At 49.6% G+C, this 13,768-nt stretch overlaps 1 protein-coding gene and 1 long non-coding RNA gene across 6 annotated transcripts in view; one reads left to right on the forward strand and one right to left on the reverse strand.

The window, feature by feature from the left end:
• The window catches only part of TMEM107 (transmembrane protein 107), an 11,219-nt gene extending 849 nt beyond the window's left edge, over positions 1–10,370 (forward strand). For 2 of the 5 annotated variants that reach the window (XM_083581279.1, XM_083581277.1), the window contains exons 2-6: positions 1,339–1,457; positions 3,495–3,562; positions 6,363–6,463; positions 7,008–7,104; positions 9,784–10,370. In XM_083581279.1, coding sequence (XP_083437405.1) covers positions 1,356–1,457; positions 3,495–3,562; positions 6,363–6,463; positions 7,008–7,104; positions 9,784–9,853 — 438 coding nt within the window. In that variant the 5' untranslated portion in view covers positions 1,339–1,355 and the 3' untranslated portion in view covers positions 9,854–10,370. Of the gene's footprint in view, positions 1–1,338; positions 1,458–3,494; positions 3,563–6,362; positions 6,464–7,007; positions 7,105–8,499; positions 8,620–9,783 lie in introns of all 5 variants that reach the window. The other 3 variants (XM_083581278.1, XM_083581276.1, XM_083581280.1) reach the window with 2 other exon arrangements.
• Positions 10,142–12,502, reverse strand: LOC310747042. The gene is made up of 2 exons (XR_014540866.1): positions 11,079–12,502; positions 10,142–10,786 (listed from the first exon to the last, which is right to left on the reverse strand). It is a non-coding gene; the product is annotated as an uncharacterized lncRNA (long non-coding RNA).
• Between the last annotated feature and the right edge of the window lie 1,266 nt (positions 12,503–13,768).

Genomic DNA, 13,768 nt, shown 5'->3' on the forward strand with positions numbered 1-13,768 from the left:
CTAGGCACTTTTTACAAAAACCGCATAGAACAGATCTTAGGGAAAACCACAACCTATTTTCATGGTGGCTGGTCGAAAACTGGTTTTGTTTGCTGTATTGCAGCAAGCCCATGTTTTATTGTCATTTGCTGCAATTGAGGTTTGTGGGTCTAATTTTGTGCTGCTCTCATGGACCATTTTAGTGCTTAACATTTGCTTTGTTCACAGATGGACGTATTAAATCGGGGACGAGTGGGCAGAAAATGTGTTGCCCTCCAGATGCTTGTGGACTCCAGCTCCCAGCATCCTTGACCATTTGGCCATGCCGGCTGGGGCTGATGGGAGTTGAAGTCCGCCTACATCTGGAGGGCACATGTTGGCTATCCCTGTTCTGCATGGTGGGGTCAAACAAAGGATGATACCTTTCTTTTGTCAAAGAATGAATTGATTTCGTATTTACGGGACCACCTCTCCTGGTCTGCCCCGCAGAGGACCTTAAGGTCCATGAATAACCATAGTTTAGAGGTCCTAGGCCCTAAAGAAGTCAGACTATCCTCCACCAGGGCCAGGGCCTTTTCAGTGATGGCTCCGACCTGGTGGAATGCTCTGTCCCATGAGACTAAGGCCCTTCAGGATTTAACCTCCTTCCGCCAGGCCTGTAAGACAGAGCTATTCCACCTGGCCTTTAATTTGAATCCAGCCTGATCTTTTATTTCCCTTCTTTTCCCTCCCCTTTTATGAAGATTACCCACTCTGAGACCCCACAGCTAATTCTCCCCTGGCCTCCTCACTGGTCCAAGTAGGACTAATTCAGCCAGCTAGCCCTGGGGATTATCTAATGCTTATTAGATGGATTTCCCCTAAATTGATTTCTGAACTTTGAATTTTATTATTCATGTTTTTATATTGTATTGTATGCTGCTTTTACAATTAAGTGCTTTAAATTTGTTGTTAGCTGCCCTGAACCCGGTTTCTGAACTGGGAAGGGCAGGGTATAAATAAAAATTTATTATTATTTATTTCGGCACTCTCTGTTGCTAAACCCGTATTTTCTTCACCTAGCACGTAAACGGTAGAATCTGCTCCCACAAGAGACGGTGACGGCCATCATATTGGATGGCTTTGAAAGAGGATTAGACAAGTTCATGGAGGATTGTAAAGCTATCAGTGGCTACTAGTCATGAAGGCTTTCTGCCTTTGAACAGGGTCTTGCTTGCGGGTTTCCTATAGGCATCCGGTTAGCTGTCAGAAATGGATGCTGGACTAAGTCGTCCCCCTCCCTGCTTTTTGCCTGATTCAGCAGCCAGGCTCTTGGGTTCCTACTAATGTGCCTGCCTCTCTCTTGTCTTTTACTGCCAGGGTTTCTCACTTTTTGGATGCTGGGAGAGACAATGCCTTTGGTCACCGGACTGGTTCCCTCACGATTCCTGACCCTCACGGCCCATTTGGTCATCGTCATCACCATCTTCTGGTCCAGGGTGAGAAACCTGTTCCCAGCCTCCAAACTCCATCCCTTCCCCTTCTCAACGTGCTCCTATTTCTTTTTTTAACGGTGTGATGGGCCTTGTGCTTTCCAAAGAAGATCTTCTGTCTCCCACAAGTACCGTATTTTTCGCTCTATAAGAAGCACCTTTTCCCCTCCCAAAATTAAGGGGAAATGTGTGTGCGTCTTATGGAGCGAATGCAGGCTCCATGGCTTCAGTGAAAGCAACGCGAAGCCTCCGGAGCGCAGCGTTGCTTTCGCTGAAGCCTGGAGAGTGAGAGGGGTCAGTGCGTACCGACCCCTCTCGCTCTCCTGGCTTCAGGGATAGCCGCCCGATCCTTCTTGCTCTCCTGGCCTCGCTTCGATGGAGAGGCGCTGCGCAGAGAGGGAGATAATTTTTTTTCTTGTTCTCCCCCTCTAAAACTGGGTGCGTCTTATGGTTGGGTGCGTCCTATAGAGCGAAAAATACGGTCAGCGTCAACAAAAATAAGACCCCGATTCCAGCCTTTGCCCAAGACGGGCAGTTTGCCTGGCGCTGTTAAATATGGCCTTCTGAGAGCAGATGCCTCGCAGGGATGGGACAAAAATGTGATTTTAGTTCAAGGGTGGGTGAAATAGAGATTATATTGTTGGCCCTCATAGATGGCATGCGAGGAGGGTGGGGTGCCCAGTGTTTGTGTGCTGATCCCCCTTAGGAGGCGCACTGGGGTGGCGGGGAGAGGCGAGATAGGAGTTTGCTCTTTCCCCTGGCAACCCTGGGTATTTCTCAAGTTGGCGCCACGCCACACTTTGAGAACCCTTGCTGTAGAGCAGCCTTTTTCAACCTGTTGCCCTTCACAGGGCCATGCTAGAGGGAACCAATGATTTATTATCATTTATTAAATTCGTATACAGTGGTACCTCTATTTCTTGCCACAGAAGAACAGGATGGGAACAGGGTGAGAGCCAGTGTGGGTGTAGTAGTTAGAGTGTTGGACTAGGACATGGGTAGGGAAACTAAGGCCCGGGGGCCGGATCCGGCCTAATCTCCTTCTAAATCCGGCCCGCGGACGGTCCAGGAATCAGCGTGTTTTTACATGAGTAGAATGTGTCCTTTCGTTTAAAATGCATCTCTGGGTTATTTGTGGGGCATAGGAATTCGTTCATTGGAATTCGGGGAGCAGCAGGAAAGGAAAGAGACATTAAAGCATGGGTAGGCAAACTAAGGCCCAGTGGCCAGATCCGGCCCAATCGCTTTCTAAAACTGGCCCGTGGGCAGTCCGGGAATCAGCATGTTTTTACAATGCTTTTATTTAAAATGCATCTCTGGGTTATTTGTGGGGCCTGCCTGCTGTTTTTACATGAATAGAATGTGTGCCTTTATTTAAATTGCATCGCTGGGTTATTTGTGGGGCATAGGAATTCATTCATATTTTTTTTTTGTTCAAAATATAGTCCGGCTCCCTACAAGGTCTGAGGGACAGTGGACCGGCCCCCTGCTGAAAAAGTCTGCTGACCCCTGGACTAGGATCTGAGGGGGGACCAGGGCTCAAATCCCCACTCGCCCATGAAGCCCACTGGGTGGCCTTGGGCAAGTCACAGCCTCTTAGCCTACCTTGCATGGTTGTTGGGAGGATAAAGTGGGGGAAACCATGTGCACCACCTGGAGCTCCTTGGAGGAAAGATGGGATATAAATGTAAATAGTGTGGTACCTCGGGTTACATACGCTTCAGGTTACACACTCTGCTAACCCAGATATAGTGCTTCAGGTTAAGAACTTTGCTTCAGGATGAGAACAGAAATCGTGCTCCGGCAGCAGTGGGAGGCCCCATTAGCTAAAGTGGTGCTTCAGGTTAAGAACAGTTTCAGGTTAAGAATGGACCTCCGGAACGAATTAAGTGCTTAACCTGAGGTACCACTGTAAATACAAAATAGATAAAGCATAATGGAACCGGTGCAGTAGTGAAGAGGTTATGAGGCTACTGCTACCTTGTTCTTGTGATGGGTGAATGCATGGTCCAAATGGCGGTTTCTCTGTCTTCTGCAATCCAGGAAAACAATGTCCGTGCTTCCCTGCCTCTCCAGTGCACCCAGGAGGAGTTTGAGAACCAAGACACAGAGTAAGTGCTCTGCCTGGGACTTTCTCTGGGTGCTTCTGCTGCTCCTCATTTTTTTATTCTTTTAAAAAGGTTTTTGGTTGCAGTGGCCATAACTTGAAACAGGTTCCCAAGAGAAATATGCTGATTCATTTTTGTAGGCTTTTCCAGAACGTGTATTTAAAACAATGACTTACCGTATTTTTCGCCCTATAGGACGCACTTTTCCCCCTCCAAAAATGAAGGGGAAATCTGGGTGCGTCCTATGGGGCGAATGCAGGCTTTCGCTGAAGCTTGGAGAGCGAGAGGGGTCGGTGCGCACCAACCCCTCTCACTCTCCAGGCTTCAGGAAGACATCCGCAGCCTAGGCAGCGGATAGCAGCCTGCTTCCCAGAGCGTCGGGCGCGCTGAAAGCAGAGCGCTCAGCGCTTCGGGAAGACATCCGCAGCCTAGGCAGCCCTGCGGGAGTTCCCGCAGGGCTGTCTAGGCTGTGGATAGCAGCCTGCCGCCCCGCGCGAGGGGTGCCCTGAAGCAGACCGCCCCTCGCGCCAGGCAGACATCCGCAGCGTGGGGAGCCCTGCAGGAGTTCCCCGCAGGGCTCCCCTCGCTGTGGATAGCAGCCTGCCGCCCGGCGTGCAGGGCGCCCTGAAGCAGAGCACCCCGCGCACCGGGCAGACATCGGCCAGCCCCACAAGCTCGGGGGACAGCAGGGAGGCGCAGCGCCACCATCCCGCTGTTCCTCGACCTGGTTCGGTTTCCCCGACCTGGTTTTGGTGGGGAAATAAAGGAACAAATTTTTTCCTTTATTTCCCCCCAAAAAAACTAGGTGCGTCCTATGGGATGAAACTACGATAGATCCCACCGCATCTTTTAAAGCTTGTTAATAATAATAATATTAATAGTAATCTGTTACTTATACCCCACTCGTCTGACTGGGTTGCCCCAGTTGTTAGGTTTTCAGATTATCTGAATGTTGCTTTGTTCTTTTTTATTTGTAAGACACTTTGATTGCTTTCAGAAAGGTGGGATATAAATATTAGGAAAATATGTATATTATCAGCCCCGAAAAGCAAACAGAAAAATATGTGTTCCCTGCCTTCCTCTGCCCTGTTCCTTTTGGCTACCTAATAACATTCATGGTCTGAAAGGTTTCCTTTTGAAATGTGGATTTATGAATCTGTGCTTGCAAGGTGTGCAAATAATAATGGTGAAAGCTGTGTGTTTGTATGTTGTAACCTCACATTGCTGTTCCATCGCCCTTCTTTCTCTGGAGCTGCTGAGAGCGCCGATGTCTCCCAGCTCCTCATGTTTTTCATCATCTAGCAAACGTCAGCGCTGGATGACGCTGATGCCGTATTTATTTATACCCTACCCTTTTCAGATTATAAACGAGAACCGCTGAAAACGTAGAAAAAGTAATCATTAAGGACACCGATAGAATTCAGACCATATACATATTAAAAATCTGTTTAAAACATACAAGAAAATCAGCACAGCACCAGATAATGGCACCTCTCTGTCCCGCGAAAGGGTTGGGAGCTTGCTGTCTTCACAGCAGATGTGGCCACTGCTCCACCTAGCTGACAGCAGCCGTAAATCCAGGTTTAGATGAAAGCCCTGAAGGGGGGGGGATGGCGTGAGAAGAGAAGGAGCAGGACTGCTGCTGGAGCTGATTATAGGCTGCCTCTTGTCATCCGAGGACTGACAAAGTTGGCCACGGTTCAGTCTGTTGCCTCTGCTGTCAAGGCTGATGGTGCTTTAAAAGTGCACTCAAGGGAAAGACTTCTGCATTTTTTAAAGGTGGTGGAGGGTTTTTTTTAAAAAAAGGCCGACAACAGGATGAGCCAATGATATTTTTTTGAGGTGGGAAATTCCAGACAATTAGCATTCAAGAGGAGCTTGTGTTTGCCTAGGGCTCTAATGTCCTTCATACTTGGCATATTTGCTAAGAAATTCCAGGCCTGATCGTATTGCATTGGTGGTTCAGTGGTAGAATTCTCGCCTGCCACGCGGGAGGCCCGGGTTCGATTCCCGGCCAATGCATGACACCATAATTTTATAAACCTCTATCCTACCCCTCTTTTATTGCCTGCTTTCGACTTAACAAGTCTTAAATAATCCATGACCATTGCCCATGCTGGCTGGGACTGATAGAAGTTGTGGTCCAAGCAACAGTCAGAGGCCTCAGGTTCCCCACCCCTGGCTTTGTGGCTTGCCTTTTCTCTGTGCGTGTGGAGGAATGACTGCTGGCAGGAGCGCAGAGAGGAAGAACACTGTGGTGCATCTACATCGGCACAATTGGATGCTTTCATCTGCCCCACCTGCAACAAAACATGTCTCTCCTGCATTGGTCTCTACAGCCACAGCAGACGCTGTAACCTTCCAGTAGTTTGACTTGACCGCCAAAGGTGCAGTCCTCCATTGTCTCCTGAGACAGACGGATGTCAACAACAAATATTGTGTGTGTGTGAGAGAGAGAGAGAGAGGGGTTTGGGGCGCTGGGTGGGGAGAGAGAGACCGATTACTGTACAGTCATACCTCACGTTACGTTTGCTTCAGGTTACGTCCCGCAGTGACCCGGAAGTACCGGAAAGGGTTACTTCCGGGTTTCGCCGCTTGCACAGACGTGCAAAATGACGTCACGCGCATGTGCAGAAGTGGCGGGTTGTAACTCGCGCGTGCACAGACACGCCACTGCGGGTTTCGCTCTTTTCATGTTGCGAACAGGCCTCCGCAACCAGAGGTACCACTGTAATTGGGCTCAGAATTTCAGGTTTTCTAGAGACACAAGACCTAACCCTCCCTGTGGCTTTCCTCCCTTCAGGATGGTGGTTGCCCTGTCGGTGACGCTCGGGCTTTTTGCGGTGGAGTTGGCCGGCTTTCTCTCTGGAGTGTCCATGTTCAACAATGTGCAGAGCCTCCTCTGTATCCTTTGAAAAGGGCCATAGGTTACGTGGGGTCTTTGTGGGGTGGGTGGCAGAGGGAAGCCACGGAGAGGGCAACTTGGACTCATCAGACCTGCAACGTGAGGGAGCCGAACCTGAGAGCTTAAAAAACCTGAACTCAGGTGCCCATGTTATCTCGTGCATGTGGAGGTGGGCATCGGAAGGCGCTGAGGCCCATTGGATGCCCACTCCTGGACGCTTTGCCAAGCCACTTACGTCTCAGTCCATCAGGCAGCGTTCTTCAGCTTTGCGTCCCCCGATGTCGTAGGACTACAGCGCCCATCATCCCTGACCCACTGGCTAAGCTAGCAGTGGACGATGGGAGTTGTAGTCCTACGACATCGGGGGACGCAAGGCTGAGGAAGGCTGGTAGGCAGTTCCCGCGTGGGAACGCGGACGTTCTGGGTTGTTGCCGTCCCCTGTGTAGGCCAGCCCCGATGCCGCACAGCTGCCCCAGGAGGACTCGAGGGGTTCCTGCCCTTCATGTGTTGTTGCTCCCTGACTGAGCCTCCTTTCCACTCCAGCCACAGGCGCCCATGCCTCTGCCTCCGTCACGTTGCTCTTCTTCCTCTTTGAACAGTGGGACAGCGGCCTGTACTGGTGGATCTTTGCTTTCTGCAGGTCAGTCGAGATGGCGGCCACCTCTGATGGCAGAGCTTTGCGAGGCAAGGGGCTTCCTTCCCTTGCTGCCCGTTGCCGAGCAGTGGGAGTAGCAGAAGAAATGCGGAAGCTGGGGCTGCATTGGCCAGGATTGGCTGGCATTTCTACTCCAAAGAAAGTACTGTATTTTTTGCTCTATAGGGCGCACCGGACCATAGGGCGCACCTAGTTTTTAGGGGGGGGATTTTTATTTCCCCCCCAGCCCCAAAGAGCAAAGAAGCCAAGACAGCGAGCGGGATGGTTCCCGCTCGCTGTCTTGGCTTAGTTTTTAGCCGCGGGGCTGGGGCGGGGGAAGCCCGAGGTTCCCCAGCCCCCAGAACAGGCTGCTATCCACAAGCCTTCGGAGCCTGGCCAGAACTCCCGCCGGGCTCCAAAGTCTTGCGGATAGCTGCCTGAAGCCTGGAGAGCGAAAGCCTCCAGGCTTCAGCGAAAGCCTGCATTCGCTCCATAAGGCGCAAACATTTCCCCTTCATTTTTGGAGGGGGAAAAGGGCGTCCTATAGAGCGAAAAATATGGTAGCTGGGTTCAAAGTGGAGAAGGGTGTCTTGGGATGTTTGTGGCCTCTGTAGGATTGACGTCCCTGCCGCTAGAAGGCACACCCACTGCTATTTCATTCATTAAAATACACTAGCTGGTGGCCCTCCAGATGTTGCAGAACTATAGCTCCCGTCATCCTTGGTCGTGGACCATGCTTACTGGGGAGTTGTAGTTCAGCAACACCCGGGGGTCAAAGGTTCCTCACAACCGAATTACATCTGTCCCGATCTGTCCCCCAAATGAGCCCTCAGATTTACTAATAAGCATAGGACTTGCCGATCAGTAGGTCGGCGGTTTGAATCCCCACGACGGGGTGAGCTCCTGTTGCTCGGTCCCTGCTCCTGCCAACCTAGCAGTTCGAAAGCATGTCAAAGTGCAAGTAGATAAATAGGTACCACTTCAGTGGGAAGGGAAACGGCGTTTCTGTGTGCTGCTCTGGCTTAGTCATGCTGGCCACATGACCCGGAAGCTGTACGCCGGCTCCCTCGGCCAGTAAAGCGAGATGAGCGCTGCAACCCCAGAGTCGGCCACGACTGGACCTAATGGTCAGGGGTCCCTTTACCTTTACTATTGTAAATGCCTTTGGTATCTTGGATTGCCCTGGCTCGTGACTATTGGGGAGTGGGTCCCTGTCACCTAAATCACCAGCAATTGCTCAGAGGTGGAGTGACTGATCTCTCATCCTTGGTGTCGGGATGGTTTCTTCTCTCTCCCAGTTCACCCCCAGGCTCAAAATGTCTGGCACCTTTCTGTGCCAGTGCAAGAGGCTCAGGTCATGTGGAGCTGCCTGCTACTGCAGGCCTCACTTTACGACGCCAGTTTCCCTGACTGCTCCCCACTAGCTTTGGCTGCCCACTGCAGTGCCTCCATCTGCCTCTCCTTTTTCGTCTTTGAGCGCTGGGAGACGGTCACTTACTGGTACATCATGGGCTTCTGCAGGTAGACTCTTAGCTCTGTATGTGTGTGGATATACCATATTTTTTTCCGTATATAAGACGACCCCATGTATAAGATGCCACCTATTTTGGGGGACTAAATTTAAAGAAAATGAGGGGAGATGGCCCAGAGTTGTTGAACTTTCTTTTAGGGGGAATTGCATGCGCGCCATCACCCCAGCAGGGCCGCTGGGGGTTGGCAAAGTGGGCAGCTGCTCCCTCCACGCCACTGCGGGCAGGAAGCTCCCTAGAGCGTGGGCCACCAACCAGCTGGCCGGCAGCGCACAGCTTCCCCCCCCCACGCTACTATCCATATATAGGACAACCCCAGTTTTTTGACATGATTTTTGATTCAAAAAACCTCGTCTAATACACGGAACAGGGGGCGCTGGTAGCACTGTGGGCAATATTGGCAATAACTACAATATGGTACGCTTATCTTATGGTGTTCCACGTATCGCTGCTTTGAGGATTCTAATGTTCCTTGTATGTAGATATCATATCAGATGGAAAACTTGAAGGTATGGCACGATACCTAATTTAGGAACTGAATGGACTTTTATCTCCTGACCATCCATTGGACTTTAATTTTTTTCAGATACGTTCTGTTTGCATGATGTGTTGGTCTATGGAATTACACTTTGTGAGATATTATATGTTGAATTGTGTTTGAAATAGAAGTTACATAGTCAAAAACAGCCTGTTACGTTGTGTGTGTTGTCGGCTTCCCACAGGCATTTAGTTGGCCACCGTGAGAACAGGATTCTGGACTAGATGGGCAGTAGGCCCTTCCTATGTTTTCTTTTCTTTCTTCCTTTTTAAATTTTTTATTTATTTTGATTTTACATATACACACATCAAATAATCAGAATATTAAAAAAGAAAAAGCGTATCAGCAATGAAAATGAAAAAAAGCCTCAAAAACAAGCATTTTCAAATATGATTCTTCGTAGCGAGTGCAAGCCGTCTTTTTGCAACTTCCGGCATGACTCCTTGATTCCTGACATGATCCCTAACATGTTAGGAACCTTCCTATGTTTTCATATGTGTGTGTGTGTTTCACATGTTTGTTCCCCAGCCATTGTTTTCCTCCCCCCAGGAAGAGGGAAGCCCTTCTCCATAGCACTGACCCCCTCCCCTCTCTCTGTCTGTCTTCACCCCCTGACAGCGCCTTGCCTGCCGCTGTGGAAATACTGCTTTTCATCTCGGTCTTGGGCTTGAAGAAGAAGCCCCTGTGAAGCCCCTGCCAGCCCCGGAGGAGACGTTTGTTGGGGACGACTCCAGATGGGCAAGAAAACCAACTGAGCAGAGCCAAGCTGCGCTGGCACCGGGAAACAGAGACTGAGCACAATTGGGGAGAAGAGGTAGAATGAACGAGCCACCTGTTCGAGGGCTCTGACCCTCCCTGGTACCACATTGCCAGCTGCCACCCGCAGCTCCAGCAACACAGATCCGTCTCCTGCGCTGCGTGCTGCCTCCCCCCCCAGCGGTAATCGTGGTAACAGCGCCCTGTTGCTGCACAAAGCCACGCGTGCTTTTTCCAGCTTCCGGTCATGCATCTGCGGTGCCAAAATTCCTCCTTCAGAAGAAATGGTGAAGCCCATGCCTGTGGCCTATTGGGCCGCCCTGCAAAAGGGACTAAGGGGGCATAACGGGTGTGTAAAATTTATTCAGGACATTTGATGGTAGCTAGAGAATGCTGTATGAGATTTATTACACTTTTTTACCTGAATAAAATAGCATCCTTCTTACGAATTCCCCCGGAGCCTTGCCACTTGGATTGCAATCATTAAAGTACAGTGGTACCTCGGGTTACAGACGCTTCAGGTTACAGACTCCGCTAACCCGGAAATAGTACCTCGGGTTAAGAACTTTGCTTCAGGATGAGAACAGAAATTGCATGGCGGCGGCACGGGAGACCCCATTAGCTAAAGTAGTACCTCAGGTTAAGAACAGTTTCAGGTTAAGAACGGACCTCCAGAGCAAATTAAGTTCTTAACCCAAGGTACCACTGTAGTGTCGATGAAGTCTGTTGGATTATGTAGATCAGCTGGGGTTGAAAACATTTGGAGAGCCGCAGGTTGAAGGAAGGTGATATCGACTGACTCTCATCTCCCCCTGCTTGCATTGGCTGCTATGGCCAAGTTAAACTAGTAGATGAAACTAGAGCCCTTTAATGGCTGCGTAGTTCAATTCCAAGGATAACAACAACAATAATTTATTATTTATACCCCGCCCATCTGGCTGGGTTTCCCCAGCCACTCTGGGCGGCTTCCAACAAAATAAAAAAAATACAATAAAACATCAGACATTAAAATCTTCCCTGAACAGGGCTGCGAAATCTAGCTTGCTCCAGATAACCTCGTGGGCCAAATATTGCCATTCTCCTGCTTCTAAGGTCTTGCAAGCTCCCCCAGTTAGCCTCTCCTTCCTCACTGGGCCCTGTTTTGCTTCTTCTGAGACTTCATCTTCCGGCCTGTGGGAAAGGTGGCTAGGACAATGGATAATAGACTGGACTGGGCCATGGAGACTGGAGCTCAAATTTCTGCCCAGCCATGAAGAAGTTCACTGGGTCCAGTTGGGACATTTCAGGATAATGCCAGAAGGCTGTTATGAGGATGCAATGAATAGGCCAAGCCTCCCTTTTTCTGCCACAAAGACCCTGGAAGAAGGCTGGGAGACCAAATTTAATTATTACATATATATACCCTATTTATCTGCCAAGGAGATCAAGGTGTCGCACATGACTCTCCTCCCTGTTTCATCCTTGCCAACAACACTGTGAGGTAGGTTATGACAAATATGTTGGTGATGACTATTCTTTTTGCAATAACTTTGTGGGGGGTGGAGGGGCTTGTATTGTGTTGTGCTAGATCAGGGGTCAGCAAACTTTTTCAGCAGGGGGCCGGTCCACTGTCCCTCAGACCTTGTGGGGGGCCGGACTATATTTTGAAAAAAACATGAACGAATTCCAATGCCCCACAAATTACCCAGAGATGCATTTTAAATAAAAGCACACATTCTATTCATGTAAAAACACCAGGCAGGCCCCACAAATAACCCAGAGATGCATTTTAAATAGAAGGACACATTCTACTCATGTAAAAATGCGCTGATTCCTGGACCGTCCACAGGCTGGATTTAGAATGTGATTGGGCCGGATCCAGCCCCCTGGCCTTAATTTGCCTATCCATGTGCTAGATGCTGCGTGGTTTTTAACTGTATTTTAATGGTTTCTTTTATTGCAATGCATTTAATTGTTTTACAACTTGGTGTTCCCGTAGAATTCAAAGTCAGTGCAATGCAATATAGTGATAACAGAAGCAGGATAGGACACGGAGCTTCAATGTGCAGAGCATGTGTGGAGTCTGCAGTCTCTCACACAACACTGGTAGCTAACATGGTGCCCTCCCTTAGCGCTGGTCATGTTGGCTGGGGATGATAGGGTGTAAGTGCTGACTAGGACCTGGGAGACCTGAGTTCGAATCCCGCTTGGTCATGAAGCTCACTGGGCGACTTTGGGCCCGTCACTGCCTCTCTCAGCCTAACCTACCTCGCACGGTTGTTGTTTCCGGATTAAAGGAGGAGCAGGAGGAGAACTGTGCAGAACCACCTCTAGATCCTTGGAATAAAAGGTGGGTTATAAATGCAATGGGACGCGGGTGGCGCTGTCGTCTAAACCACAGAGCCTAGGGCTTGCCGATCAGAAGGTCGGCGGTTCGAATCCCTGCGACGGCGTGAGCTCCCGTTGTTCAGTCCCAGCGCCTGCCAACCTAGCAGTTCGAAAGCACGTCAAAGTGCAAGTAGATAAATAGGTACCGCTCCGGTGGGAAGGTAAACGGCGTTTCTGTGCGCTACTCTGGTTCGCCAGAAGCGGCTTAGTCATGCTGGCCACATGACCCGGAAGCTGTACGCCGGCTCCCTCAGCCAATAAAGTGAGATGAGCGCCGCAACCCCAGAGTCGTCCACGACTGGACCTAATGGTCAGGGGTCCCTTTGCCTATAAATGCAATAAATAAAAATATCTGGAGGCCATTGCATCCTAGACATTAATTAGACGGCATCCCCACAGGATCTTTCTTGAGGGTCTCCGGCAAATATGAAGATGAGAGTTGTCCCCTGCCCCCCCCAAAAAATTCAAAATTAAACCGGCTAAAGTTAAACGCTCCATAGTCTCAAATGGTTATCAAATCCATTATTTTTCATTGGTGCAGCATGCAAAATTCCAGAGGCCCCATAGATAAAGGATTAAGATCAGAACTATGATATTGGGAATAAAGGAGAAAAAGCAGGAACAAGAAATAAAAAAATTTCTGCTGACCAACCAGAATATGGGAAGCCTTTTTTAAAATATATAATTTGGAATGTATAATTGGCTTTATTATTTGTATTATGATGTGGCAAGATTTGATATCTATCAATTGGAGTGTTATTAATGAAAATTAATAAAAAGTTATTTACAAAAAACCAAATTCCGGAGGCTCCTGGCTCTGCCCGGCTCCTCCCAGTAAATACGGTAGGGCTGCCCTCGTACCTTCTCGAGCAACGTCACCGCCCCATGCAAATTAGCTGGCGCATGGCACCCTGGGAAAGCAGCGGCTCTTCGGCCGGGTTGTTTATATGCCGCTCTGCACAAAGAGCTTTGCTGCGGGAAACGGTGCAGAATGCCGCAGCGGGAGGTGTTTTAATCTCCCGCGAAGAGTTTCCAAGGCAGCTCACTTTTGCGCCACCGTGACCTGAGAGGCTGTGCGCAAAATGGCGGCCCCGGCGTCCAGACGAGCTGGGCATCGTCAGTGAGGTATATCCTTACCTGTTCCTCCTCCGGGAGAACAGAACATGATGAACGGAGAGCGCATGAGACATGATTAGAGTCTCCGCTGGCCGGGGAACAGCAACGCCCCGGCCTGCTCCTTTCTGATTTTTACTGACGATCCTTCTCTAACCTCAATCGTTATAAAAGCAGAATTCAGTTTTATTTCTCTATACTTAATCCTACTGTTTTTCTGACTCCTGCATTGCTTCGGGTTCGACTAGATGATCCTTGGGTGACCCTTCCAACTCTTACACTTCTATTATCGCGTGATTGGTCAACTGAAGTGTCCATCAGTTGCGCGTTGGCCCGCCTACTTCCACCTTCGTCTGCAATTGGTGGG

The sequence above is a fragment of the Podarcis filfolensis genome (assembly GCF_964270895.1).
Source record: "Podarcis filfolensis genome assembly, chromosome: 13".
Classification (NCBI taxonomy): Eukaryota; Metazoa; Chordata; class Lepidosauria; order Squamata; family Lacertidae; genus Podarcis; species Podarcis filfolensis.